The following is a 23,950-nucleotide window of genomic DNA, read 5'->3' on the forward strand; positions in this document are numbered from 1 at the left end:
TTACTTGAGGTTACTGACCTCTTTCCCCTCAGATGGGGTAAATTAAGAAATGACAACAGCCAACACAACAGTGGTCCTGAGGTGTGAATGAATCTAAATCATACCGGCGCTCTTCTCAGGAGCACACTAGCGCCTTCCCTTTCCCCCTCCCCTTTCCCCCAGGCACATGCTACCATTGCCTTCCCCTTTCCTTAAACTCCACGGGCTCTTCTTTTGCTTCTGTTACTTGTTTCCTGGGCCTGTGTAGACCAGGGGACTCACTTCTGTTACCTCTATAACTTCCTAAATAAACTTTCTCAAAATTTGAAAAAACTAATTCTTTTTTGTCACATCGGTAAAAAATATTGGGTTGGCCAAAAAATCTGTATGTTTTTTTTCTGTAAAAGAAAAGACACATTTTTCATTTTCACTAATAACTTGATTGATTTGGATATTGAGTATGTTGACTATTTCCCACGTGGTGTCATGTTGATTGTTCTCAATTAATGTCTTGATTCGATCGCTGTCAACTTCAACTGGTCTGCCTGACTGTGGAGCCTTGTCCAGAGAGAAATCTCCAGCACGAAACTTTGCAAAACACTTTTAACATGTTTGATCAGTCACAGCACCTTCTCCATACACTGCACAAATCTTTTTATGCGTTTCAGTTGCATTTTTACCTTTCTTGAAATAATAAAGCGTAATATGCCAAAAATGTTGTGTATTTTCTTCCATCTTCAGTATTAAAATGGCTACACAAAAATTCACCAATTTTGATGTTTATTTTAAAATGCATGCTGATATAACAGCTGTCATGATACAATCTAAGAAAATTGTTTTGAACGAAGTTAAAGACAACTAAACACTACTAGAGCCATCTTGTGGAAAAAACCAAATGAACTTTTTGGCCAACCCAATATAATATATACTTTGATGTGCTGCAGGATTTTAGTAATTAGTTTATGTGGCCCATGAGATGAAAACGGTTGAAAATTGCTGACTGACATGAAGTTGGTACCTGATAAATATTAGTTCCATGAATGGTCAGTGTCTAGTAAAAGGCATAAAAGTACTCAATGACAGAACCAGAATTTCATCCTGTCTTCTGCCCCAAGTCCAGTGTTCTTTCAGCTTGCCATTTCACATTATGTATTTCCATTTGCTTTCTAGTTTTCTGAAATGAGTTGACCATTTATTGAAGTAGATAAATTATTCTGTCAGGGGGTATACTACGTATATGGATGCTTCATAGTTATTGAGCATGGCCTCTAGTTTCTTTGTCCTTTGTTTTACATACTCTTCTTGCTCCGCAGCTGTATTTCTCCATTGAAGTACTTCAGTGATTTCCGACCTTATTTCACTATTCATGATAGTGAATTCAAAGAATATACTACCCGTACTCAAGCCCCGTAAGTAAACAAAATAGCTTTTATTAAGCAATTATAACCTTTATAACCAAATTATGTAGAATCATTTTTGAAGTTTAAATTTTGAACTTATTGGCAGATTGATTTTATAGAGGGAGGTTTAAGGAGCTGCTGGCTCACATTTCAAGTCAGTATCTTATTTTCCTTGATTTATTAGTGAGAGCTATATTATCATTCATAGCCATCCAACTGTACTTTCAGTTCTATCTTCCTTTAGTACCTCAGGACTTCCAATGGCATCAGTTATCTCTTCTTGCTCTGTAACTTCTTTTCCTTCCTTCCTCTTCATTGAATCCTCATGTAAACATGAAAATTCTTCCTAATCTGTAAATAGGGGAAAATATCTTAACCTTTTCCTTTTAGCTCCTGCTATATTACCTACCTTCTTTTCATAGGTAAGTGTCTAGGGTAACAAAAAAAGAATAATGATTTCTTGGTCTCCTGGTTGCTTCTCAGTCCATCGGAGGTTGATTTCTTCATCTCTACTGAAGTTGTTCTTGCCGAACTCAGCAATTCCCATCTCCCTGCTTGATCCAGTGGTATATTATTGCCCCATTTTTTCTGCTTTCCCTTTCTTGTAACATTTAAGATGTTGACCTTGAAAATGTTTTAATCCCTGCTACCACTCTCACCTGGCCGTCTGGTGGTGCATCTCACTCTCCTGTGCAGTCTTGTCTTTCTCTGGTGGCCCCTTCGGTGGTGGTGTTCTCCAGTGTTGTGTTCTGGTTCTGATTTCAGGCTGATGGTTTTTTCTGTACAATCTTATCTGTACTCACAGTTTCTGTTAAGACCTGTATACTGATGACTGAAGTTTATGTTCCCAGCCAAGATCTGTATAAGGTCCAGGTCTGTACATCCAGGTTTAATATATTTTTAGCCACATTGCTTGCTACCTGGACATCTTAATGGCACCTAAAACAAAACACATTCAAACTGAATTCTTTTTGCTCCTCTTTTTCTTCAAAAATCCCAGGCCTCTTGCCATTTTCATGAATGGTACTACTTTTTGTTTAGCTATCAAAACCTAAATTGTCATAAATTTCTCCTTGATATGGTGCACATCGTTTTACCAAATTGTGTCAATTCAGTATCCTAAAATAGCTCTTATAACAAGTTATTTTCTTTCCCAAACTCTCTTCCCAGTCCTACTGTCTTTTTATCATATTTGCTGTTGTTGCTTTTTCTCAAACCTCTTCCCTTCCTTGTAGGATATCTTCTAAATATTCCCCAGAGTAACCTTTCTAATAGGTATATTTTCATACAGGTGGCATTCCTCTATGTAGTTCTCTAGAAGCTTTCATTTGCCTACCATGTAACATTTAAACTCAGCATATTTACTTGGTACTTAGTGATCTGGTCAGCATCTGCCCAACTATTTTTATTTCTGACTATTCATCCTTCCTGCTTTGTGCTCTAGGAATGCTGAACTGTCCGTAGTTCTACAAACAGATCGTGATCTCACTTCATTGCTTTGCACATGCTCTTCATTCTCTTGCATCACCTTTACCATCCTTATCCACTTGGCAGAGACCTCCCACTCATCTTTCCCATCTTTGTGCCAATGTCTTCTATTTGAGGAGGTCAACCTTTAATCCTCAGTAGACATAGTGTCTCCTTTGTAATTATTGTACATTTTATACCACCTTTACTGTCTAATGATTTCTAGCATCGTAATTTAGTATATATATCCTTTTAACTATGTAGATTTAGAAGGACTGTCTTTTTATCTTTATATGCTCAGTGCTAAACATGGTATCTGACATGTACCATAGTTCATATGTAATAACATTGAGTGAAGGAAAAGATAATCTGTTTATTGTTCACTCAGAAGAAATTATAAACTATTCTTCACTGATGGAACATTCATCTTTTTCCTTTTTCTCACTTTTTTTTTTTAATGTAGGCCTTCAGTCATATTAGGAGTAACCAATCCCTTTTTTGCAAAAACACTTCAGCACTGGCCACACATTATTCGAATCGGAGACCTTAAACCAGCAGGTAAAGTATAAATGTGGTGTTCTCCTTTTTTGTGTGCAGTGTTGCTGAGCGGGTTATCTCTTCCCCTTTGTTTTCATTTTTTAGTAAGTTTTTGTGTTGAGGGCAACCTTCTTGAGGCAGCCTGAATAAGGGCCTTTAGAAAAGAGTGTAACTTTTCACTAAAATATACACGTGGAACTCATCGTTCTTCCTACCGAAAAATGTACTTATAGTGTTATAAACATGGAATGAATTATAGCAAACCTAAAAAATTTGAGCTATTTTTTACATATGGGTAGCTCAATTAAAAAGGGATTTCCAACACTGCTTGAGTAAAACTTTATAGAAGCTCAAAATACTCAATTTGGTATAAAATTTTTGGTTGGGTCTCAAAATAAGTAGTATACACTTCTGTGGTATTGGTATTGATCAAAGAACTAGTCAAAAGGTTGTGCTTTCCTTAAGAAAATAAGATATATGTGCCTTGCTCATGGTAACTTATTTTTTTAACAAGAGAACACATCCTCTTTTCAGTAAATTTAAATTCTCAGGAGTACAGCATTACATGGATTCTGCGTCCAATGGCTTTAGTAAGAAGATTGCTTCTGAATTGGCATGAGCTATGCTACTGTTCCCATGAGCACAAGTTACCTTTCCCCGGGTTACTCAGTTTGCCACCAAGAGTCGCTGTGCTGTTCTTTGCTTTTGTACACTTCGGCACATCTGCCTGGATAGAATTCAGTTTCATTCTGAGCGTAAACACTCCGGGTTTAAGAACAGCTCTGTGCTCACTCGGGTTCTGGAGAGCCCGCTTGTAGCCAGCAGTAGTGGCTTTGGACCAGTCTTCCAGACATACTTGTCATTTTAGACGTTTGGTCCCAGCACACCTCCACAGACTCCAAGATGACAGAAAGAGCCATGGTAGCTGTTTAAATAGTGTTTTTAAATGAATAAATGAATTCTGAGGTTGGAAGTTTTGTTAACTAGGATGACAATATAATGGTACCTCTGACATTCCTTACTGGACAGTCCTGAATTTTCCATTGAAATAGTTGAGACTTGAGATTTTGAAAATATTTTAAAATAACTTTATGATGTGATACTTTGAAATCTTTTCTTGCTCTAATGGGTGTGGCTCAGTGGGTTGAGTGCTGGCCTGAGAACCCAAAGGTCACTGGTTTGATTCCCAGTCAGAGCATATGCCTAGGTTGCAGGCCAGGTACCCAGTTTGGAGGCGTGAGAGAGGCAACTAATCGCTATTTCTCTCCCACTCTTTCTTCCTCCCTTACCCTTTCTCTGAAAATAAATAAAATCTTTAAAAAAAAAAAAACCCTTTTGGTATATATAGGTATATTTAAAACATTATGTAATAATAATATTTTGTAAGCTATCCCTTCTAGTATATACATAAATCTAAATTGTTATTACTAGAATCAGAGAATAACATTTTAAATCATATTATTTACAAATATTAGACTTAATTTTAAACCGAAATTCTTAGATTTCTTATGAAATAGAGGACAGAGCATAAGGTTTCACTCTGGCAGTCAGATCTGTGTGATCGATCTTAGGCAGAACCACCTCCTTAAGCCTCAAACACTACGTCTGCTAGATTAGACACAGTGCCTGACACATGGCACTCTGTAAATGTCATGGTCTCTTGCCATCTCGCTAGTGTCCTGTCTGATTATTAATGATAATTGAGAGCACAACAGTCACCAGAGTCTTAGCTAAAAGAAGATATGAAAAGTTTTTTTAATCTTAATTTAATGTTGACATTTACTTTAATGCATGGTTTTATCCTATTAATATAGACTCTTTGGTTAATTGTAATATAGTAGTTTACTAATAGTTGACTATATATTGCCTTTTTCCAGTGGAAAAAAGGCTCATTGTTGGGGATGTAAGTAGAGGAACTTTTGCATAAAATTGGTAAGGTAACATAAATTGATAAATCTGTTTAACTTTTTAAGAAATACCAAAGTATTTTCTAAAGTGGCCCATCATTTTAGATTCTTACCAGCATTGTATGATGGTCTCTGTTTCTTCACATCCTTGCTAATATTTGATATTGCCTGTCTTTCTCATTAGCCCTTAGTGGGTTTGTGCTTCCCTAGAGAATAATGATGTTGAGTATCTTTTCATCTACTTATTAGTCATTCATATATCTTCTTTGATAAAATGTTGATTTGAATCTTATGCTGATTTTAAATTGGATTATTGTCTTACTTAGTTGTAAGAGATCTTTATGTGTTTTGGACACAAGTCTGTTTTCAGATATATGACTTGCAAATATTTTCTCACAATATGTGTCTTCTCTTTTTGTTTTCTTAAAGGTGTATTTTAAAGCACAGAAGTGTACTTTTTTCCCCTTTTATTGAGATATAATTGACAAACAGCATTATATAAGTTTAAGGTATACAGCATAATGACCTGACTTACGTACATGGTGAAGGATTACCACTAGTTTAGTTAATATCTATCGTCTCATACAGATGTTAAAAGGAAAGAAAAAAATGTGTTTTTTTATTGTGATGAGAACCCTTAGGAGTTACACTCCTAAGAACTTTCGAATATGCCCTACAGCAGTGTTAACTGTAGTCATCGTGTTGTATATGACATCCCCAGTATTTATTTATCTTGTATCTGAAAGTTTGTACCGTTTGACCACGTTTTTCCAATTCCCCCAACCCTTACCTCTTCCTCTCGTAACCACAAAAATGTGTTTAATATTTGATAAGTCTAGCTGATCAATATTATTCTTTTGTGGAGAAGCCTTTTGATCTTGTGTCTAAGAATTCAGTGTCACTAAGATTTTCTCCTATGTTTTCGTCTAAAAGTTTTATTGTGTTAGCACTTACATTTAGGTCTGTGAATCACTAAATTATTTTTTTTTATGCTGTGGGTTAAACATCTAAACTCATTGTTTTTGCATGATGATATCTAGTTGTCCTTGCACCATTTGTTGAAAAGACTGTCCTTTTCCCATTGACTAACATTGGTACCTTTGTGGAAAATCAGTTGGCCATGAATATAAGGGTTTATTTCTGAACTTTTGTTTCTGTTGCATTGACCTATATGTCTTATCTTTACAGTAATACAATGTCTTGATTACTGTAGTTTTATCATAAGTTTTGAAATCTGGAAGTGATATAATTTTTAAACAGTTTTTAAATTATATTTTATTCATTAGGCTATTACAGTTGTCCTGATTTCCACACACCCCCCCCCCCCCGCCCACTTTCCACGCAGCAGCTCCTACTCCCTCAGGCCATCCCTCCACCATTGGTTATGCCCATGGGTCATCCATATAAGGTCTGTGGCTACAACATTTCCTATACTGTACTTTCCATCCCCATGCCTATTTTGTAACTACAGCTACTTGTACTTCTTAATCCCCTCACCTCTTCACCCATTCCCTCACACACCCTCCCATCTGGCAACCAACAAAATGTTATTTGTATCCATGATTCTGTCTGTGTTCTTGCTTAGTTTGTTTTACAGATTCAACTGTTGATAGATTTTTATTGTTCATAGTTTTGATTTTCTTCTTTTTCTTAATAAGTCCCTTCAACATTTCATATACTATGGTTTGGTGATAATGAGCTCCTTCAGTATTTTCTTGTGTGGGAAGCTCTTTATCTGCCCTTCCATTCTAAATGATAGCTTTGCTGGGTAGAGCAGTCTTGGCTGTAGGGCCCTGCTTTTCATGACTTTGAATATTTTTTGCCAATCCCTTCTAGCCTGCAAAGTTTCTTTTGAGAAATCAGCTGACAGTCTTAGAGGAACTCCCCTGTAGGTAACTAACTTCTTTTCTCTTGCTGCTCTTAAGATTCTCTCTGTCTTTAACTTTTGACATTTTAATTATGATATGTCTTGGTGTGGACTTGTTTGTGTCCATCTTGTTTGGGACTCTGTGCTTCCTAGACTTGCACATCTATTTCCTTCACCAGATTAGGGAAGTTTCCTTTTATTATTTTTTCAAATAGATTTCCAATTTCTTGCTCTTTTTCTTCTCTTTCTGGCACCTCTATAATGTGAATATTGGATCTCTTGAAATTATCCCAGAGGCTGCTTATACTATCCTCATTTTTTTTGGAGGGGGGGGATTCTTTTTTCTTCCTGTTCTGATTGGTTGTTTTTTGCTTCCTCAGGTTCCATATCATTGATTTGAATCTTGGCTTCATCCACTCTACTGTTGTTCTTTATTCCAATTAGCTTATCCTCCATTCCTGATTGGATCTTTTTTATTCTGTTAAGGTCTTCACTAAGTTCCTTGAGCATCCTTATAACTACTGTTTTAACTCTGCATCTGATGGATTGCTTATCTCTATTTGGTTTACTCTTTCTCTGGAGTTTTAATCTGTTCTTTCATTTGGGCTATGTTTCTTTATCTCCTCCTTTTGGCAGCTTTCCTGTGTTTTTTTTCTATGTATTAGGTAGAGCTGCTTTGACTCCATGCCTTGGTAGTGTGGCCTAATGTAGTAGGTGTTCTGTAAGGTCCAGTGGCACAGCCTTCCCTATCATTCAAGCTGGTATTCGAGGTGTGCCCTTTGTGTGGGCTGAGTACACCTTCCTCTTGTAGTTGAGCCTTGGTTGCTGTTGGCAGGTCAACGAGAGGGATTTACCCAGGCCAGTCAGCCGCAAGGATTGGCTGTGACCACTACCTCCAACCTTCACCCTCCTTGGAGGATCAGCTGTGCAGGGGCAGAGTGGTGGTGCTCTGACATGGTCTGTAGTTGTCCACTGGGTGCACTGGCCCTGGGGTTTCCCAGGTGATGCAGGCAAAGGTCAGCCCTCACCTATGCTTTGCTCAGGGCCACCCTGCCTGAGCTATAAAGCAGTCTAAGGTGAGACTGGTACTTGTGCTGGGTGTGGAGATTCCCAGGCAAAGCCAAGCTGTGAATCTAGGCTGGCTGTTGCTAGTGCGGTGCCTGGGGCTCACCGAGGCCAGCTGTTCCTTGTTGGATAGGATTTAGGAAGTTGTGAAGCTTGATCTGAGACCAGCAATTCATATGGAAAATCAGCTTGGGTGGGTTGGAGTCCCTGGGGATCTCCAAGGCTGGTTAAACTGTGTTAGCCAGGTTGATGGATTCTCAGATAAGGCACCTGCTTGCCAGCTCTGTGGAGGGAGGATTTAGAAAAGGGACAAAGGCCCTGCTTGCCTTGATGCCAGACCCTTCAGTTTCTCCCTGTGTACCACCGGTGTACTCGGTGCTAGAGTTCAGAGGGAGTGAGTCTGTGTGTGGGTTCTTTAAGAGGAACTGCTTGGGGCTCCAGAATTTTCTTCCACCAACTCAGTCCCCACTGGTTTTTACAGCCAGAAGTTGTGGGGACTTGTCTTCCTGGCACTGGAACCCTGGGCCTGGGGTCTGTGTGGAGCTGAGACTCCTTGCTCATGAGATACCCTCCCCAATTTTTATCTACCACACATGAGTGAGGGACCAGCTTGTTCCACGTCTGCACCCCTTCTACCAGTCTGTATAGATGTGGTTTCTTAATTCCATAGTTGCCAGGCTTCCATTCAACTTGATTTCTGATGGTTCTGAGTGATGGTTGTTCTATATTTTAGTTATAATTTTGATGTGGTTATGCAAAGAGGTGAGCCATGTCTGCCTACGCTGCTATTCTGACTGGAAATCTGGAAGTGTAATACTTTTTACCTTTTTTTCCCCCCAAAATTGTTTTGGCCATTCTTGGTCTTTTGCATTCCATATACATTCTAAGATCACTTTGTCATTATGCAAGAAAGGCAGCTTAGATGTTGATAGGGATTGTGTTGAATATGTAATCAATTTGGGAGAGAATTTCCATCTGAAAAATACTGATTCTTCCAGTCCGGGAACTTGGAATGTTTGTTCATTGTTCAGATCCTCTTTAATTTTTCTCAGCGATGTTTTGTAGTTTTCAATATGCAAGTCTAATTATGATGTTAGATGTGGGTTTTTCATAAATGTCCTTTAATCAGGTTGAGGAAGTGCCTTTCTGTTACTAGTTTGTTGAGAGTGATTATCATGAATTAGTGTTGAATTTTGTTAAACAGTTTTTCTGTATCTGTGGAAATCTTTATGTGGTTTTGTCTTGTTAACATGTTATATTGTATTAATTAATTTTTGGATGTTAAACATTAAACCAACCTTACATTCCTTCGTTAAATCCTGTTTGGTCATGGGGGATGGTTCTTTTTTTTTGTTTCTGGATTCGATTTGCTGATATTCTTGTTGAGGATTTTCTCCTCTGTATCCATGAGGGATGTCGATCTGCAGGCTTTTTTCTCATGATATCTTGCCAACTAATATTCTTGCTGCTCTGAGAAATCTCCTCAGACAGATTAAGTTACCATTTAAAAGACCTAGGGCCAAGGGAGGGGAAGGGAAAGAGAAAGGAAAAGAGAAAGATAGCCTGTTATATTTTGTGTATGTATGACGCTTTAAGTGTTTAACTTGAGGTATTTTCCTGCCAGTTAGTGTGGTTTTGATTGTAGCTTCTTTATACTTTAAGACTGGAAGCACTACATACTGTACAGGGGTCGTTCACAGCAGCCCTGCTCAGGAGTCCTGTCCATCTGTGCATCAGACCTGTGGTTGTGGCGTACACTGTTCACCACCTGGTGGCAGTGTAAGTTTCTACAGTGCAAAAGCAGACTTTTGGGAGGTGTCAGAAAAAACTCTTTGAATACTATATCTGCATTCTAATTTAAGAGTTGCTTTTAATTCCATTTACTCTTAGAGGGTATTTTATCTATATTGGTACATATATTTTCATTATTATGACTTTGGCACAAATATCTTAAATTATAAGTTGACTAACAAGGGAAAATTTTAATGATAGATATTAATGAAAGATCAAGTACCCACTTTATATAATTTACACAGATTGCTTCTGTAATACTGTAATATTCCAGTATTCTATTTATCCTGTTTTAAAGTACCAGTAATAAGCTCTTGAACGTTAACTGATGTTAGGACGAATGCATTAGCTACAATATTCTTGACTAAATAGTAAATAGTCAGTGGATTATTAATCTTATAAAATTCCAGTTCTGTGATGTGAAATTTGAAAAATTCTAAGAATCTTTCTGATGTTTCCTTCAGGAGAAATTCCTAAGCAGGTTAAAGTGAAAAAATTGAAGAACCTAAAGACTCTGGATTCTAAACCTGGTATTGACTTTTATTAATTTTAAAGTCTATACATACATGGGTGCTTGGTAAAACACAAAAACTTTTTACCTTGTTTTCTTTACTTCTTAGGAGTTTACACTTCTTATAAGCCATATCTAAATAGAGATGAAGAGATCATAAAACAATTACAGAAGGTAATTATTTGCTCATATTACTAATTTAAATTTTCTTATTTAGGTTTGCCATACCCAGTTAGGCAGTGTGTGCTTTGTTTATAATGATGTGAAATGAGGTCTCTGTTTTGAACCAAAGCTTCATAAAAATCTGGAGACTACAGTAGCGGCAATTAAGGGCTTAAAATTGGGAGCTGCAGCTGCAAACTAGTGCCAATCTTCCTAGATACTTGGAAGTTATAGTGAAAAAGTGGACTTTTGCACATGGTCACTTAGCATCTAACAGTAGGGGATAGCTAGGTAGCATTTTTTTGGAAAATGTAAATAGTATTAATATGGTGAATATGAGATAAAGTCTTCATTGTGAACTGATATTTTTAAGTATGGGATGAATGTTTTATGGGGTTTTTTTAAAGAATTTTTTCCACAGTATATGCATAATAAATTTCAGATTAAATTACTTCAAGATGAAGTTCTAGGGTTTGTTTTATATGAAGTTTTATATATATATATACATATTATATATATCAGTTGAACTTTTATAATTATCCATTGTTTTATATTCCCCAACACTAGAATATAGGTTCTTATTGTTTCCTCTTTTAAGGGTGTACAACAGAAACGTCCTTCTGAGGCTCAGAGTGTTATTCTGCGACGCTATTTCTTGGAACTGACACAAAGCTTCATCATTCCATTAGTAAGTTAACATACATTCACTTAATTTAATGATTTGTTGAGGGGTGTATGAATGTTTTTACCATCCACCAAAACCTTACCTTAACATGTGTGTTTCGTCTGCTCATGTGCTTGGTGATTAAAAAAAAATAGAGTCCTTTGCAAAAGGCCTGGACTCTATTCTTGTATTAACTGTGTAACTTTGGGAAGTCACTTTCTTTTTCTCACCCTCAATTTCTTTATCTGTAAGATGTAGCTAATTCCACTTTTTTCTAAATACCTTTCAGGTTGTTGTGAATATCTTAAATGAAATAATTGCAGTAAAATGTTAATGTATTTGTTGCATTTTGTACCTTAATAGGTTATCCTGTAGCTTCTTTCTCTGATTTTATTTTCTTGAGCACAATTTGATATCATAACTATAGCTCCATGATGACAGGGGTCTTACCTGTCTGTTTATTATCTTTTTCTCAGTTTGGTATATAGTAGCACTCAGTAAGTATTTATGGAATAAATAATTGAATGATGTGGTTATTCCATGAAATTCATTGGAAATCATTAAAAATACTACGTAAAGCCTCACAGAATCAGGCAGTACCATGATGTCCTAGTGTGTAGACTGGATCAGAGAGAGATTCCATGTAGTTATCAATGTACAGTAATCTATCAGTGAATACTATGTGGGGCTAACCTGGAGATCTTTGCTATTATGTTTTTGGAAGAAACACTCTGTCTTGGTCTGTGGATGTCAGTTTGTTTTATTCCATTGAAATTTGTTTACATAAATGAACTTTTCTGTAGTGCTTAAGAGCATGGGCTGAAGTCAGGTAGCCCTGAATTCAAGGTTAAACCGTATGACCTTGGGCAGGTACTTAGCCTTTTGAAACCCTAGGTCCCCAATAATACCTGCCACATAGAATGGTTGCAAGGAATAAAAGAGATTATACATTTTAAATGTTGAGTGTATTTTCTGGAACGTAGTTATTCAGTATAGTTAATTTTTACCTTTAAGAATATGTAATCATTTGAGTTAGCTAAGATTTAGTTACATTTTTATTGAAAGTCTGACTTCTTAATTCAGTCTGAATTTAGCTTTATCATTGTGAAGAGTGATAGTGTTGTTGATGTCTGTTGAGAGACCATATGATGAAAAACTTGGAAACCCATTTCCTTTAAGTACATCTATTTAAGTGTTTTGGAAGACTCTGGGTACGAACACCTAACTTAATTCACTTTATTTTCTTGGTTTTAGGAAAGATATGTGGCAAGCTTGATGCCTTTGCAGAAATGTATTTCTCCATGGAAGGTATAGATATATTCAATTAAATTCCTGTTTGAGTCCTCTAACTGTAATAACTTGTGAACATATCCATTTCTAATTTTAAATACAGTATGTTCTTTTTTCCTAGAGTCCACCCCAATTAAGACCATTCCTTCCAGAAGAATTTATGAAAACACTTGAGAAAACAGGACCTCAGTTGACCTCTAGAATAAAAGGCGATTGGATTGGACTTTACAGGTTAGTCTTCTTTATATTCTTTTTCACCCATCTGTAGAGCTTGATTTTTAAAAAAAACAAAAACAAAAAACTAGACTTACACTTATATTCTTTTATTCAAAATTCCATTGTTTCACATGGTTCTTCAGTATTAGGAAAGATATTAAGGAGGGGAAGTAAATCATAATCAAACTTTGCTATTTTAAAATTTATTTTTATAGGCATTTTCTAAAATCCCCAAATTTTGATGGTTGGTTCAAGACCCGGCGGAAGGAAATGACCCAGAAATTGGAGGCACTCCATCTAGAAGCTCTTTGTGAAGAGGTTAGAGCACAGCATATTTGTGTGATATTAACAACTATAAAAAGAAAAGATAGTTATCCTTAGAGGCCGGGAGGCTCTCCACATCTACTACTTTATAAGTAGTAATTGCTAACTTCTCTAGACCATGTGCTATAGGCCAAGGACTGTGTAGGTGCTCTATGTGGATAATGTCTTTTAATTTTCATAACATTTCATTGAAGTAGGTGTGTTACGATCTGCATTATGGGACATCTGAGGATTGTAAGTTAAGTTACTTGCTTCAGATCACATCACTGCTAAGTAAGGGAGCCGCCAGTGAGCTAGAGCCCACTTCACTCGGCTCATAAGAGCTGACTGTACATCTCTTCCCCACTCTGCATTCAGTAACCTCAGGTTAGTAGTTTGAAATCGGCTACAGTGGGAGTATCACACCACAGAAATTGGCAAATGGTACAAACCAGGGACTTTTCTGGTTGTTAAATATTTTCCAGCATACCAGTGGGTGGAGTCAGGATTCAAATTCAAGCAGTGTAACTCCAGATTTTTCCAGCATGCCTTATTAACCTCTTCCAATTGCTATTAACAGTTTTTTTTCCTGTGTTTGGACTGACTTTTTATATTCTATAATGTTACCAGACTATTTTAAATTAAGTGAAAATATAAAGGACATTCTCATTTTCGTTTGTAGTTAGCTTGAGATGGTCTAGCCTCAGTGTTTACTTTCTGTCACAGACTCATGGTAATTGTGGTTTTAAGAGAAGGAATATGATGAAGACAATCACAGATAAGTCCAGGAAGAGCTTATGTGAGATGCAAAGTTTACATTCAGTGTCACGTTTATATCCACAGTGGTCTTCATTTGTTAGCCAATGTTCTTTATAAATTTGAGTACTCACTACTTAGTGGGGTAGGGGGGAGTATTGTATTTTAAGTTGCAGTATTGTTTTTTTGTGATGGATCTAAAAGGGCTGCCTCAGAAAGGAAGTGCTTACATTTTATTTTACTGCCAAATATTCAACAAATGTCCTGGCTAATGTTGCAAATTATCTAATTAATGTTGTTAGAATATTACATACAGGATTATTTTTGTACTGTTATGCTATATCTGGGTTAAGTAGTCTGTTCTCTTTTTCATTCCTGTCCTTCTCAGTAGCTTTATCTATTGAAATAGAACGGTTTGAAAATGATTTTGAGTACTTAACTGATTTAGGATTTGTTTATTCTTCTAGGACTTACTTCTCTGGACCCAGAAACACACAGAAGTAGAAACCGTAGACCTTGTATTGAAGCTGAAAAGTAAGCTGGTATGTAGCCAAAACAGCCAAAGATCTGAGCAGATATTTTCTTCACTTTTGAGGTGACAGTCCATGATACATCAGACGTAACCTCTTTAAATGAGAGCGCTTGAGATCGGTCAGTGGATGGTAGATCTGACTGAAAACACTCGGTCACACAAGCAGATCATAATGATGCCGTGTTATTTTAAAGGTATTTGCTTGGAGTCTAATGAGCTCTACAAAATCATTGTCACTTATATTTAATACCACATGGTATGTGTTAAGTATTATCAATTTACATAGAAGTCTTTTATTGAGCTCAAACAGTATATTGTTTAAATGGCATGTTCTTTGCTTTTTTACAGTTTCTGTAAATTCTGGTGGAAGTTTAAAGTTTCCAAATCATTAGACCATTAAAAATGTGTACTTAGAAAACATAGTGTATTAATACAGACTCAGAGGATAATTTAAATGCGTTCAAATGTTCCTTGTGTAGTTGCAGGCTGATCGAGAGCATTTACCTGTGAAACCTGAAACTGTGGAAAAGTTACGGACACACATAGACGCAATTATCTTAGCATTGCCAGAGGACCTACAAGGCATACTGCTCAAAACAGGCATGACATGATATCTGCCAGGATTTTCCAGCCAAAAGGACTGTGTGCATCATGAAGCATACTGACATTTCTACTGGACTCACAAAGGAGATCTCCTGGAGTGGAAAATAGCCGTAAATGCTAGCTACAGGGTGGAAAGGCTATACTGACTTTTTTAGTGCATTATTTTAAAAAATGGATATCCGAAGGCATTTCTATATTTTTAATCATGTTCTAAAGTGCTCTTATGAGAGACCTGTGGGGCCATCAGTATGAGTGATTCCAAACTGCAGTGCTGGCATTGCAGATATTTTTTTAAATTGGTGCTGTTTTGCCCAATCATGTTAAACTCAGGGGGATATAAAAATAACGTTCACACTGGCTATCTTCTTAAGAAGAAGGAAAAGACTGAACCGTCTGACTGTAGTTAGAAGTAATTAATGCTTTTGTAGTGCCTTCTGTTGTCCTACATGTTTCACAAAACCTAGCTGCTAGTCTTGAAGCTTCTTCTGAACTTGCTTATAATATGTAATTATGTAAGGCATACTTTTGCATAATAATTGCTTATAAAACAGTGTCCTTCTTGCTTCCCATCATGTTTATTAGTAGTGGAATGGTATTTTTTTCAATTGTCATGTAGGTTTCATTTCATTTATTTTTATTGATGAGAGAAACAAAGAAAGAAATCCATTTGTTGTTCCACTTACTGGTGCATTCATTGGTTGCTTCTTATAAGTTGCTTATTCATTGGTGCCCTGACTGGGGATTAAACCCACAACCTTGGCCTATCAGGACAATGCCCTAACCAGCTAAGCTACCTGTCCATGGCCTCTCATTATTTTTTATACCATTTTCAAATTTAATCTTAATCAGTTTCTCCAAAGGCAAGAAGGCATCTCATATTAATTATGGAAGAGTAAATTTCATTCTACCCTTTATTAATTGGTTCCTATTTAAGTTAATTAGCTTGGATGTTTTTTAAAGACATTTAATTATAAACTTCATAATCAGCTACTTTTTAAACTGAACGATTATTTTAAAGACATTCATAAACATTTTATGTGAAAGTCATTTGAGTGACAATAGTGTTGATTTTCAGCATTATTTGTTTGGTAGGGTTTTTTTCCCCCCCAAAATTAGTATTTCTCAAAACACTTTTCCTACTGTCGTTTGACATGAACTTTTGCCTGAATCACTGTTATAGCTACTTTTTTGTTGTTTCTGTTTTGTTTACACTACCTTGCCAAAAATAGAAGGTTGTGGTTTGGTTTACTCTACCAAAGGTGTTTGGTTTGTGTTTGAATAGGAGTGTCCTGCAGAAGCCACTATTTAAAATAGGCACACATGACATTAGCACATATGTAAATAGCTGCTTCTTGAATTACCCTTCAAGTAACCAAATTTAGTTGTGTTTGTAAAAGAAATGGCTTCAGAAGCTGTCCTTTTCTGTGACTGTAACTCCTGACTCAAGAAAGACTCCTTGTGTTTGTAACTGTGGTCTTACACCCAAATGTGCCCTTTTCTCATGGACACAGTCTCTTGAAGCATACCTCAAAGTCAGAGAGAGAATATGGCATTGGAAAGAAATAATTTGTCTCAGATCATATGAGTTATTTTGTGAAACAACAGTTATCCTGTGGAAAAGGGACAACTACTTTTAAATTGCTAAAGCATTTCATATCTTTCTGGGAATTGCAGTAGAAATGGTCATCTTATTATTTTTCAAAAAGTATATTTTAATAATCTCACAATTTATATGCACTTTGTGACTAGAATTGAAAAGTTGTTCGTGTCATATCAAGGATGTTTTAAATTATACCACTACAGGATGTATCATTTCAAGTTTATTTAGCATAGCTAACGAGTATCAAAGGATGCCAGTTAGCATCATAATTATCTTTATGTTTACTGTATTTACCTAAGACCTAACAAATGTTGAAAACCCTAACATACTTAACCTGGTTTATCTATTAATTTCAAATTGCTTGTAAAAAATAATTTAAAATTGCACTGGGAACCTGAGAAAGACTGGTAACTGAATTTTTGGGTGATTTTCAGAGTTGTCCCCCTCTCCCAGCCCCACCCCCTTTTTTTTTGAGGAGACATTGTTAAGCTCTAAAACCTGCCATTTAATGTTTATCTCCACCAGCATCAGAAGAAATCACTGCTTTCAGGGTGTTGTGTAATGCATAGTGCCTTCTCTTTTCAGTGGAAAAGAGGTTTTGTGAAGGCATTTATGGTCATTAGTGAAAACTGAATTAAAGGCCTTTGATTTTAAAACACTTGAATATCTTGTGTTATTTCTGAGTAAGATTGGAATGCTTGAAAAAATGCACGGTAAATTAGATGTGCATTATGAGATTCCTTTTACTGCCTAACTTATTTTTTTAATTCACATGAAAACCTTCTGTTTTCTACACTATGAACAGGTGAATAGTCCACTTTAATGAACGACAGGTCAACTAAATGATCTCACATTCTTCTTAGCAATGTATTGATTTTTTAAAAAGTTTTTATTGTTATTCAATTACAGTTGTATGCCTTTTCTCCCCATCCCTCCACCCCACCCCAGCCGAACCCACCTCCCTCCCCCACTTCCCCCCTCCCCCCTGATTTTGTCCATGTGTCCTTTATAGTAGCTCCTGTAATCCCCTCTCTCCACTGTCCCCTCCCTACTACCCCCCCCCCCCCGCTACTGTTAGATTGTTAACTTCAAGCAGTGTATTGATTATTAAATGCCCTGATCAAAATTTTTTAGCTTAATAATCCAGGTATTGTTAGATTGTCTTTTGTTTGCTACCTTTTCTTTTTCTAACTTTAAATCTCAAATTACTTTTATTTCTTCCTCTTCATTTCTATAAGTAGCAAGTATATGATACTGTTCTCTGGATTTTAATTTATTTATTAATAATAAATATTTTGGCCATTACTCCTTTTTTTAAGTTACTGGGTAATATACTTCAAAGGATGTTATAAAATATTTCAGTACATTTAAAAGTGATGCCATTAAGAATTGTCCTTTTGTTTTCACTTGCTCATAACTTAATTCATTTGTTTTTACACACATGAATTTTACTAACTTTCAAATATTAGTCCTCTAAAAACAGATAGTTAAGGAAGATAAAACACTTCTCCTAATTATGGATAAATGTTATTTATTAAACAAAATATATTAATTCAATAATGACTAAATTATCATGAATAATTTGATATCCCTTCACATTTCTAAGATAAAATATTTACATGCATCTACAACTTGGTTGAATTATAGTATTTACTATACAAATAGAAATTAGCATTTGTTAATAAAACAGCATCTAGAATATTTTTCTAATTAAACTTCCTTGTTCATTTGAAATAAAGTTATTTGATATAAGATACAGAATCATGATACTTAAAATTTAACCAGTTTTTAGAAAAGCAAGTTTTAAGTTGATGGTTGCTTAATGAAGTAGGTTTGTGACATTTATTTTGCGGATACATTGCCTGTCACATGATGCACAAATGTTGAGGGGAGAAAAATATGGCAGTAGAATTGTGTACATCCGATTTTCCAGTGCTAACTCCTTTACTTGTGAACACCAGCCTTTCTGTGCTACCCAGTACTTGAATTCCACACTGTTACTCGAATGCCTTTCTCCTAAGATTATTACCCAATAATCATAGGTCTCATTGCATTTTACTAGCGTCATCACTAGGCTTGGGTTCTACTGTTTATTATTGCCTTCCCATTCTTTTTGTCATCATAATGTCATTTCTGCTTAGCCATTAGAAAGCTAAACTTCATGGACCCTTTATCTTATTTCCTGTCCCTCATGTATTTTCATAGAAACTGTTGCCAGTGGAAACGGGGTCCTTCCACGGCATTTCCAGAAAAGCATTTCCATGGACCCGTGCATGAAAGGATGAGGTGTAGGTAAGATTGATTGGGTTAGAAGTAAAAGACTGCCTCCAGGTTCCCAGTGTCTCATTTCTGTCCATCCTGCTGTGGAAGAAGTCCAGCCTTGTCTTCATCAAGTGCAGAAAAAGGGCCAGAGTTCAGAAATTCTGTGCTATTGGTTCAGTCTATGCCAACATTTAATCCAGAGTTTAGTCTCTGTTCCCGTCTGGCTAGCTTAGTCTCTGTTCCCAGCTGTGCTGCCATACTCAGGCCTCCGCTTGGGCCTGCCTGCACAGCTGCTAGGCCAGCATTACTGCTACAGAGAGAGAATGAGCGAACACACACGTGTTACAGAGACAGAGGGCCTTAGTTAAGCTTTGGGATTTCAAACTCACCAATCTTTTTGGCAGTCTTTCATGGGCTTGTGCTGGGCCCTCCCCCAAACCAATCCATTCCCTAGATCTCTGGGCTTATATGTTCCTTATCCTTTCCCCAGGCTAGAGATCTCCCTTCTATGGTTGCCACCTTGGGTTCTACTGCACACGCAGCAGAGGAATCCACCCCCTCCCTCTGCCAGTCCCAGCACTGGATAGCTGACTGCTGCCCGGGAGAACATCCCTCCCTATGTGGTGGGGGGAGAGGGACACCAATCCTTCAGTGGGGCAAGGCTGCCATCCCCTGGAGTGTACAAAGCTGCAGGCTCCTACCCAATCAAGCCCAGCCAGCCTTCTTCCTTTTTGTCTCACCAATACCTAGCTACCTGTGCCAACACAATCAGTATGAATACATTGTAGTATGAATACCTTCTAGATTGATTGAAATACTTTTGAAAAATAATAACTTTATATTCCAGAATTGTTATACTATGAAGTGAATATCATTTTAAGACCAGTAGGAAACTATTGAAATGATTGGTTTTGATCTAATGAACTGGGTAAATGTTAGAATTGGAACCCAGAAATTTGTGTTTTTAAAAACCAGGTTTGTTGAACACACAATAAACTGAACACAGCTAAAGTGCACAATTTGATAAGTTTTGACATTTGAAAATACCCATAAAACCGTCACCACCAAAATTCCCTACTGCTCCTTTGCACTCCCTTCCTTCCCCGCAAAACCACTGATACGTGTTCTGTCACTGTAGTTTGTATTTTCTAGAGTTTTACATAAATGGAATCATATAGTACTTTTCTTTTTGATCTGACATTTCCCCCCTTCTTATTAACACTGTCTTTATTTTCTTCCCCTTTGTCAAACCCTGAGCCATCTGCTTTCCCTATGCTGCCCAAGGATGTATAGGAAAAGGAACACATAGGGCAAATGAGACTTCGGAGAACTGTGGCAGCTGGAAAGGGCTTCTTAACATGGAAAAGAGGTTGGAAAAAGGCTGTGATCAGGAGAAAAGCTCTATGGCCTCTGAGAGGGCAAAGCCCAGAATGGTATAGGAGAAGAACTGTTGCTTCAGAGAAGAGTTCCTGGCAGAAGCAATTATGAGGCTCCCAAATAGTTCCCATCCCAGCCCCAGCCAGCCAGCCATTATGGCAGCTTCAGTCCCAGTGAACTTGGCTGCTGTATCACTGTCCTTTGAAATGGCACTCATCTGTAATTATGGCTAAGGATAAGTGAGGTCAGGGGACATGAGGCTCTCAGGCTCATGAGGCTCGCTCTCATATGTCAGTGTCTCAGGTGGTTTCAGCACTACTGCAAAAAGTGGCTGGCTCAGCAGCTGCGAAGTGTTCCTTACCGGGGAGGTGGTGGAGATGACTTTGATACGGAGTAGATTTTCATGGAATGAGAAGCTGTGGCAGGAGAGTTGCTATCAATGCAGAGAGCAGTCTTTTTTCACTCAGCATAATGATTTTGAGATTCATTTATGTTGCATGTATCAACAGTTCATTGTTTGTATTGCTTAGTATAATACAAATTTCTTACCTACTCACCTGTTGATGGACATTTGGACTGCTTCTAGTGTTTGGCTATTACAAATAAAGCTACTATGAACACTTGTGTACAAGTCTTTGTATGAATCATATATATTCTCTTCTCTTGAGTAAATTCTTGGAAGTAATATGAGTGGGGTGGCTGGATCATATGGTAGGTAAATGTTTAACTTTTTAAGAAACTGCCAAACGACTTTCCAAAGTGATTGTACTAATTTGTTTCTACCAGCTGTGTATGAGAGAGTTCCAGTCTCTGTACATCCTAGCTGACACTTGGTTGGTATGGCGAACCTTTTTAATTTTAGCCATTCTAATAGGCTTATATTGCTATCTCATTGGGATTTTAATTTGCATTTTCCTAATGACCTGTGATGTTATCTTTTCATGAGCTTAACATTATATGTATATGTTCTTTGATAAAAATGTCTGTTGTTAAAATGTCTGTTGCTCATTTTATTTTTTTATTTTTATTCAGTTACAATTGTCTGCATTTTCTCCCTATCCCTCCACCCCACCCCAGCCAGTCCCACCTCCCTCCCCTACCTCTACCCTCCCCCTTGATTTTGTCCTTGTGTCCTTTATAGTAGCTCCTATAGACCCCTCTTCCCACTATCCCCTCCCCACTCCCCTCTGGCTATTGTTACAATGTTCTTAATTTCAATGTCTCTGGTTATATTTTGTTTGCTTTTTTCTTTTGTTGATTATGTTCCAGTTAAAGGTGAGATCATATGGTATTTGTCCCTCACCGCCTGGCTTATTTCACTTAGCATAATGCCATCCATGCCATTGCACAGGGTATAAGCTCCTTCTTTCTCTCTGCTGTGTAGAATTCCATTGTGTAAATGTACCATAATTTTTTGATCCACTCATTTGCTGATGGGCACCTAGGTTGCTTCCAGTACTTGGCTATTGTAAATTGTGCTGCTATGAACATTGGGGTGCATAGGTTCTTTTGGATTGGTGTTTCAGGGTTCTTAGGGTATAATCCCGGTGTTGCTCGTTTTAAAAAATGAGTTGTTTGAGTTCTAATGGTCGTATTTGGAAAGTTTTATATGTATCAAATTCCTTTTCATATACATAGTTGTGACTTTTTTCATTTTCATGTATCTTTTGAAGAAGCAGAAATTTATGAATTTCTGCACAAATCCCTGCTTGGATTTTGATTGGGATTGTATTAAATATAGAGATAAATTGGGAGAAAAAGTGACATCTTAATAATATTGTCTTCTGATTCATGAATAAAGTATGTCTCTCCATTTATTGAAGTCTCCTTTAATTTCAGCAATATTTTGTAGTTTTCAGGACACAAATCTTTAATGTCTTCTGTCAAATTTATCCCGAAGCCTATCATATTTTTGATGTAGCAAATGATATCATTTTTAAAGACCCAACTTTCAAGTTTTCATTAAAAAGTTCAGTTCAAAGTACTGGTATGTAGTTGATTTTTACATACTGAACTTATATCCTGCAACTTTTCCCACTAAGTTCTGTTTTATTGGCATCCCATAAATTGTGATGTATATATTTCTTATCATTCAGGTCAAAATACCTTATAAATTTCCTTTGGAGTGTTTTCATCCATGGGTTATTTAGAAGTGTTTACTTACGCTAATATTTGTAGATTTTCCAAAATGTTTTTTTTTCCAAAATGTTTTTGTTATCAATTTCTAATTTTATTACACTGTGGCTTGAGAACATACCTGTTATGATTTGAATCCTTTTAAATTTATTAAGACTTGTTTTATGGATCAGAATATGGTTTATCTTGGTAAATGTTCTGGGTACACTTGTGAATAATGTGAATTTTGCTGTTGTTGGATGAATACTATAAATGTCAGGTCAAGTTTGTTGGCAGTATTGTTCATGTCCTTGCTGATTTTCTGCTACTATTCCATTACCTATACTGTTCGTACCATTCCCATGTCTATTTTGTACCCACCATTTGTGCTTCTTAATCTCTATACCTTTCACCCCATTCTCCAGCTTCCCCCTACCAACTGATAACCCTCCAAATGATCTTCATACTTATGATTCTGTTTCTGTTCTCCGTGTTTGATTAGTTTGTTGTTTGGATTCAATTACTAATATTTGTGAATGTACTGCCATTTTAATGTTCATTGTTTCAATCTTCTTTTTCTTAAGTCCATTTAACACTACATGTTATAGTAGCTTGGTGATGATGAATTCCTTTAGCTTTACCTTGTCTGGGAAGCATTTTATCTGCCTTTCCATTCTAAATGATAACTTTGCAGGGAAGAGTAATCTAGGTTGTAGGTCTCTCTCTTGAGAGAGTGGCCGTGCTGTCCCTTTTCCTCCACAGGATTCGGTAGTCCGTTTGAATTTGTCTCATCTCAGCCACAATGCCGCAGACACTGCTTGCCAGTGTCCGTGTCAGACGGCTTGGTGTGGGGCTGAGCCTGCTTGTTCCTGAGATATCCCTCCTGAATTTTTATCCACCACACATGGGTGAGAGACCAGCCTATTCCACATCTGCACCCCTCCTAACTAGTTCGATTGATGTGGTTTCTTTAATTCTGTAGCTGTCAGACTTCTATTCAGCTCAAATTCTGATGGTTCTGAATGATATGGTTCTATATTTTAGTTGTAATTTTGTTGTGGGTGTGTGAAGAGGTGAGCCATGTCTGCCTATGCCACCATCTTGACCAGATGCTCCAAAGTTTCTTTTGGGAAATCAGCTGACAGTCATGGGAACTCCTTCATAGGTAACTGTGCCTTTCTCTTGCTGCTTTTAAGATTCTTTATCTTTTAACCATTGGCATTTTAATAATGACATGTCGTGGTGTGGTTCTCTTTGGGTCCATGTTGTTTGGGATTCTCTGTGCTTCCTAGACTTGTATGTCTATTTCCTTCACCAAATTAGAATTTTACATTATTTTTTCAAGTAAGTTTTCAATTTTTTGCTCTTTCTCTTTTTCCCTCTGGCATCCCTTATCATTCAGATGTTGCTATGTTTAAAGATTTCCCAGAGGTGCTTAAGCCTATCCTCATTGTTTGGAATTCTTTTTTCTTCTGACTGTTCTAATTGAATCGCTTTACTTGTGTTCCAAATCATTGATTTGATTCTTGGGTTTATCCTCTCCACC

At 36.9% G+C, this 23,950-nt stretch overlaps 1 protein-coding gene across 4 annotated transcripts in view; it reads left to right on the forward strand.

The window, feature by feature from the left end:
* Positions 1-17,308, forward strand: part of DENND6A (DENN domain containing 6A) — a 60,250-nt gene extending 42,942 nt beyond the window's left edge. For 2 of the 4 annotated variants that reach the window (XM_024556384.4, XM_053930169.1), the window contains 10 exons: positions 1,293-1,388; positions 3,310-3,404; positions 10,478-10,543; positions 10,634-10,698; positions 11,285-11,374; positions 12,605-12,658; positions 12,762-12,871; positions 13,072-13,174; positions 14,383-14,457; positions 14,927-17,308. In XM_024556384.4, the coding sequence (XP_024412152.3) occupies positions 1,293-1,388; positions 3,310-3,404; positions 10,478-10,543; positions 10,634-10,698; positions 11,285-11,374; positions 12,605-12,658; positions 12,762-12,871; positions 13,072-13,174; positions 14,383-14,457; positions 14,927-15,058 (886 nt within the window). In that variant the 3' untranslated portion in view covers positions 15,059-17,308. The remainder of the gene's footprint in view (positions 1-1,292; positions 1,389-3,309; positions 3,405-10,477; positions 10,544-10,633; positions 10,699-11,284; positions 11,375-12,604; positions 12,659-12,761; positions 12,872-13,071; positions 13,175-14,382; positions 14,458-14,926) is intronic. The other 2 variants (XM_045192331.2, XM_045192332.2) reach the window with 2 other exon arrangements.
* Positions 17,309-23,950: the final 6,642 nt, after the last annotated feature.

This window comes from Desmodus rotundus, chromosome 8 (assembly GCF_022682495.2).
Source record: "Desmodus rotundus isolate HL8 chromosome 8, HLdesRot8A.1, whole genome shotgun sequence".
Classification (NCBI taxonomy): Eukaryota; Metazoa; Chordata; class Mammalia; order Chiroptera; family Phyllostomidae; genus Desmodus; species Desmodus rotundus.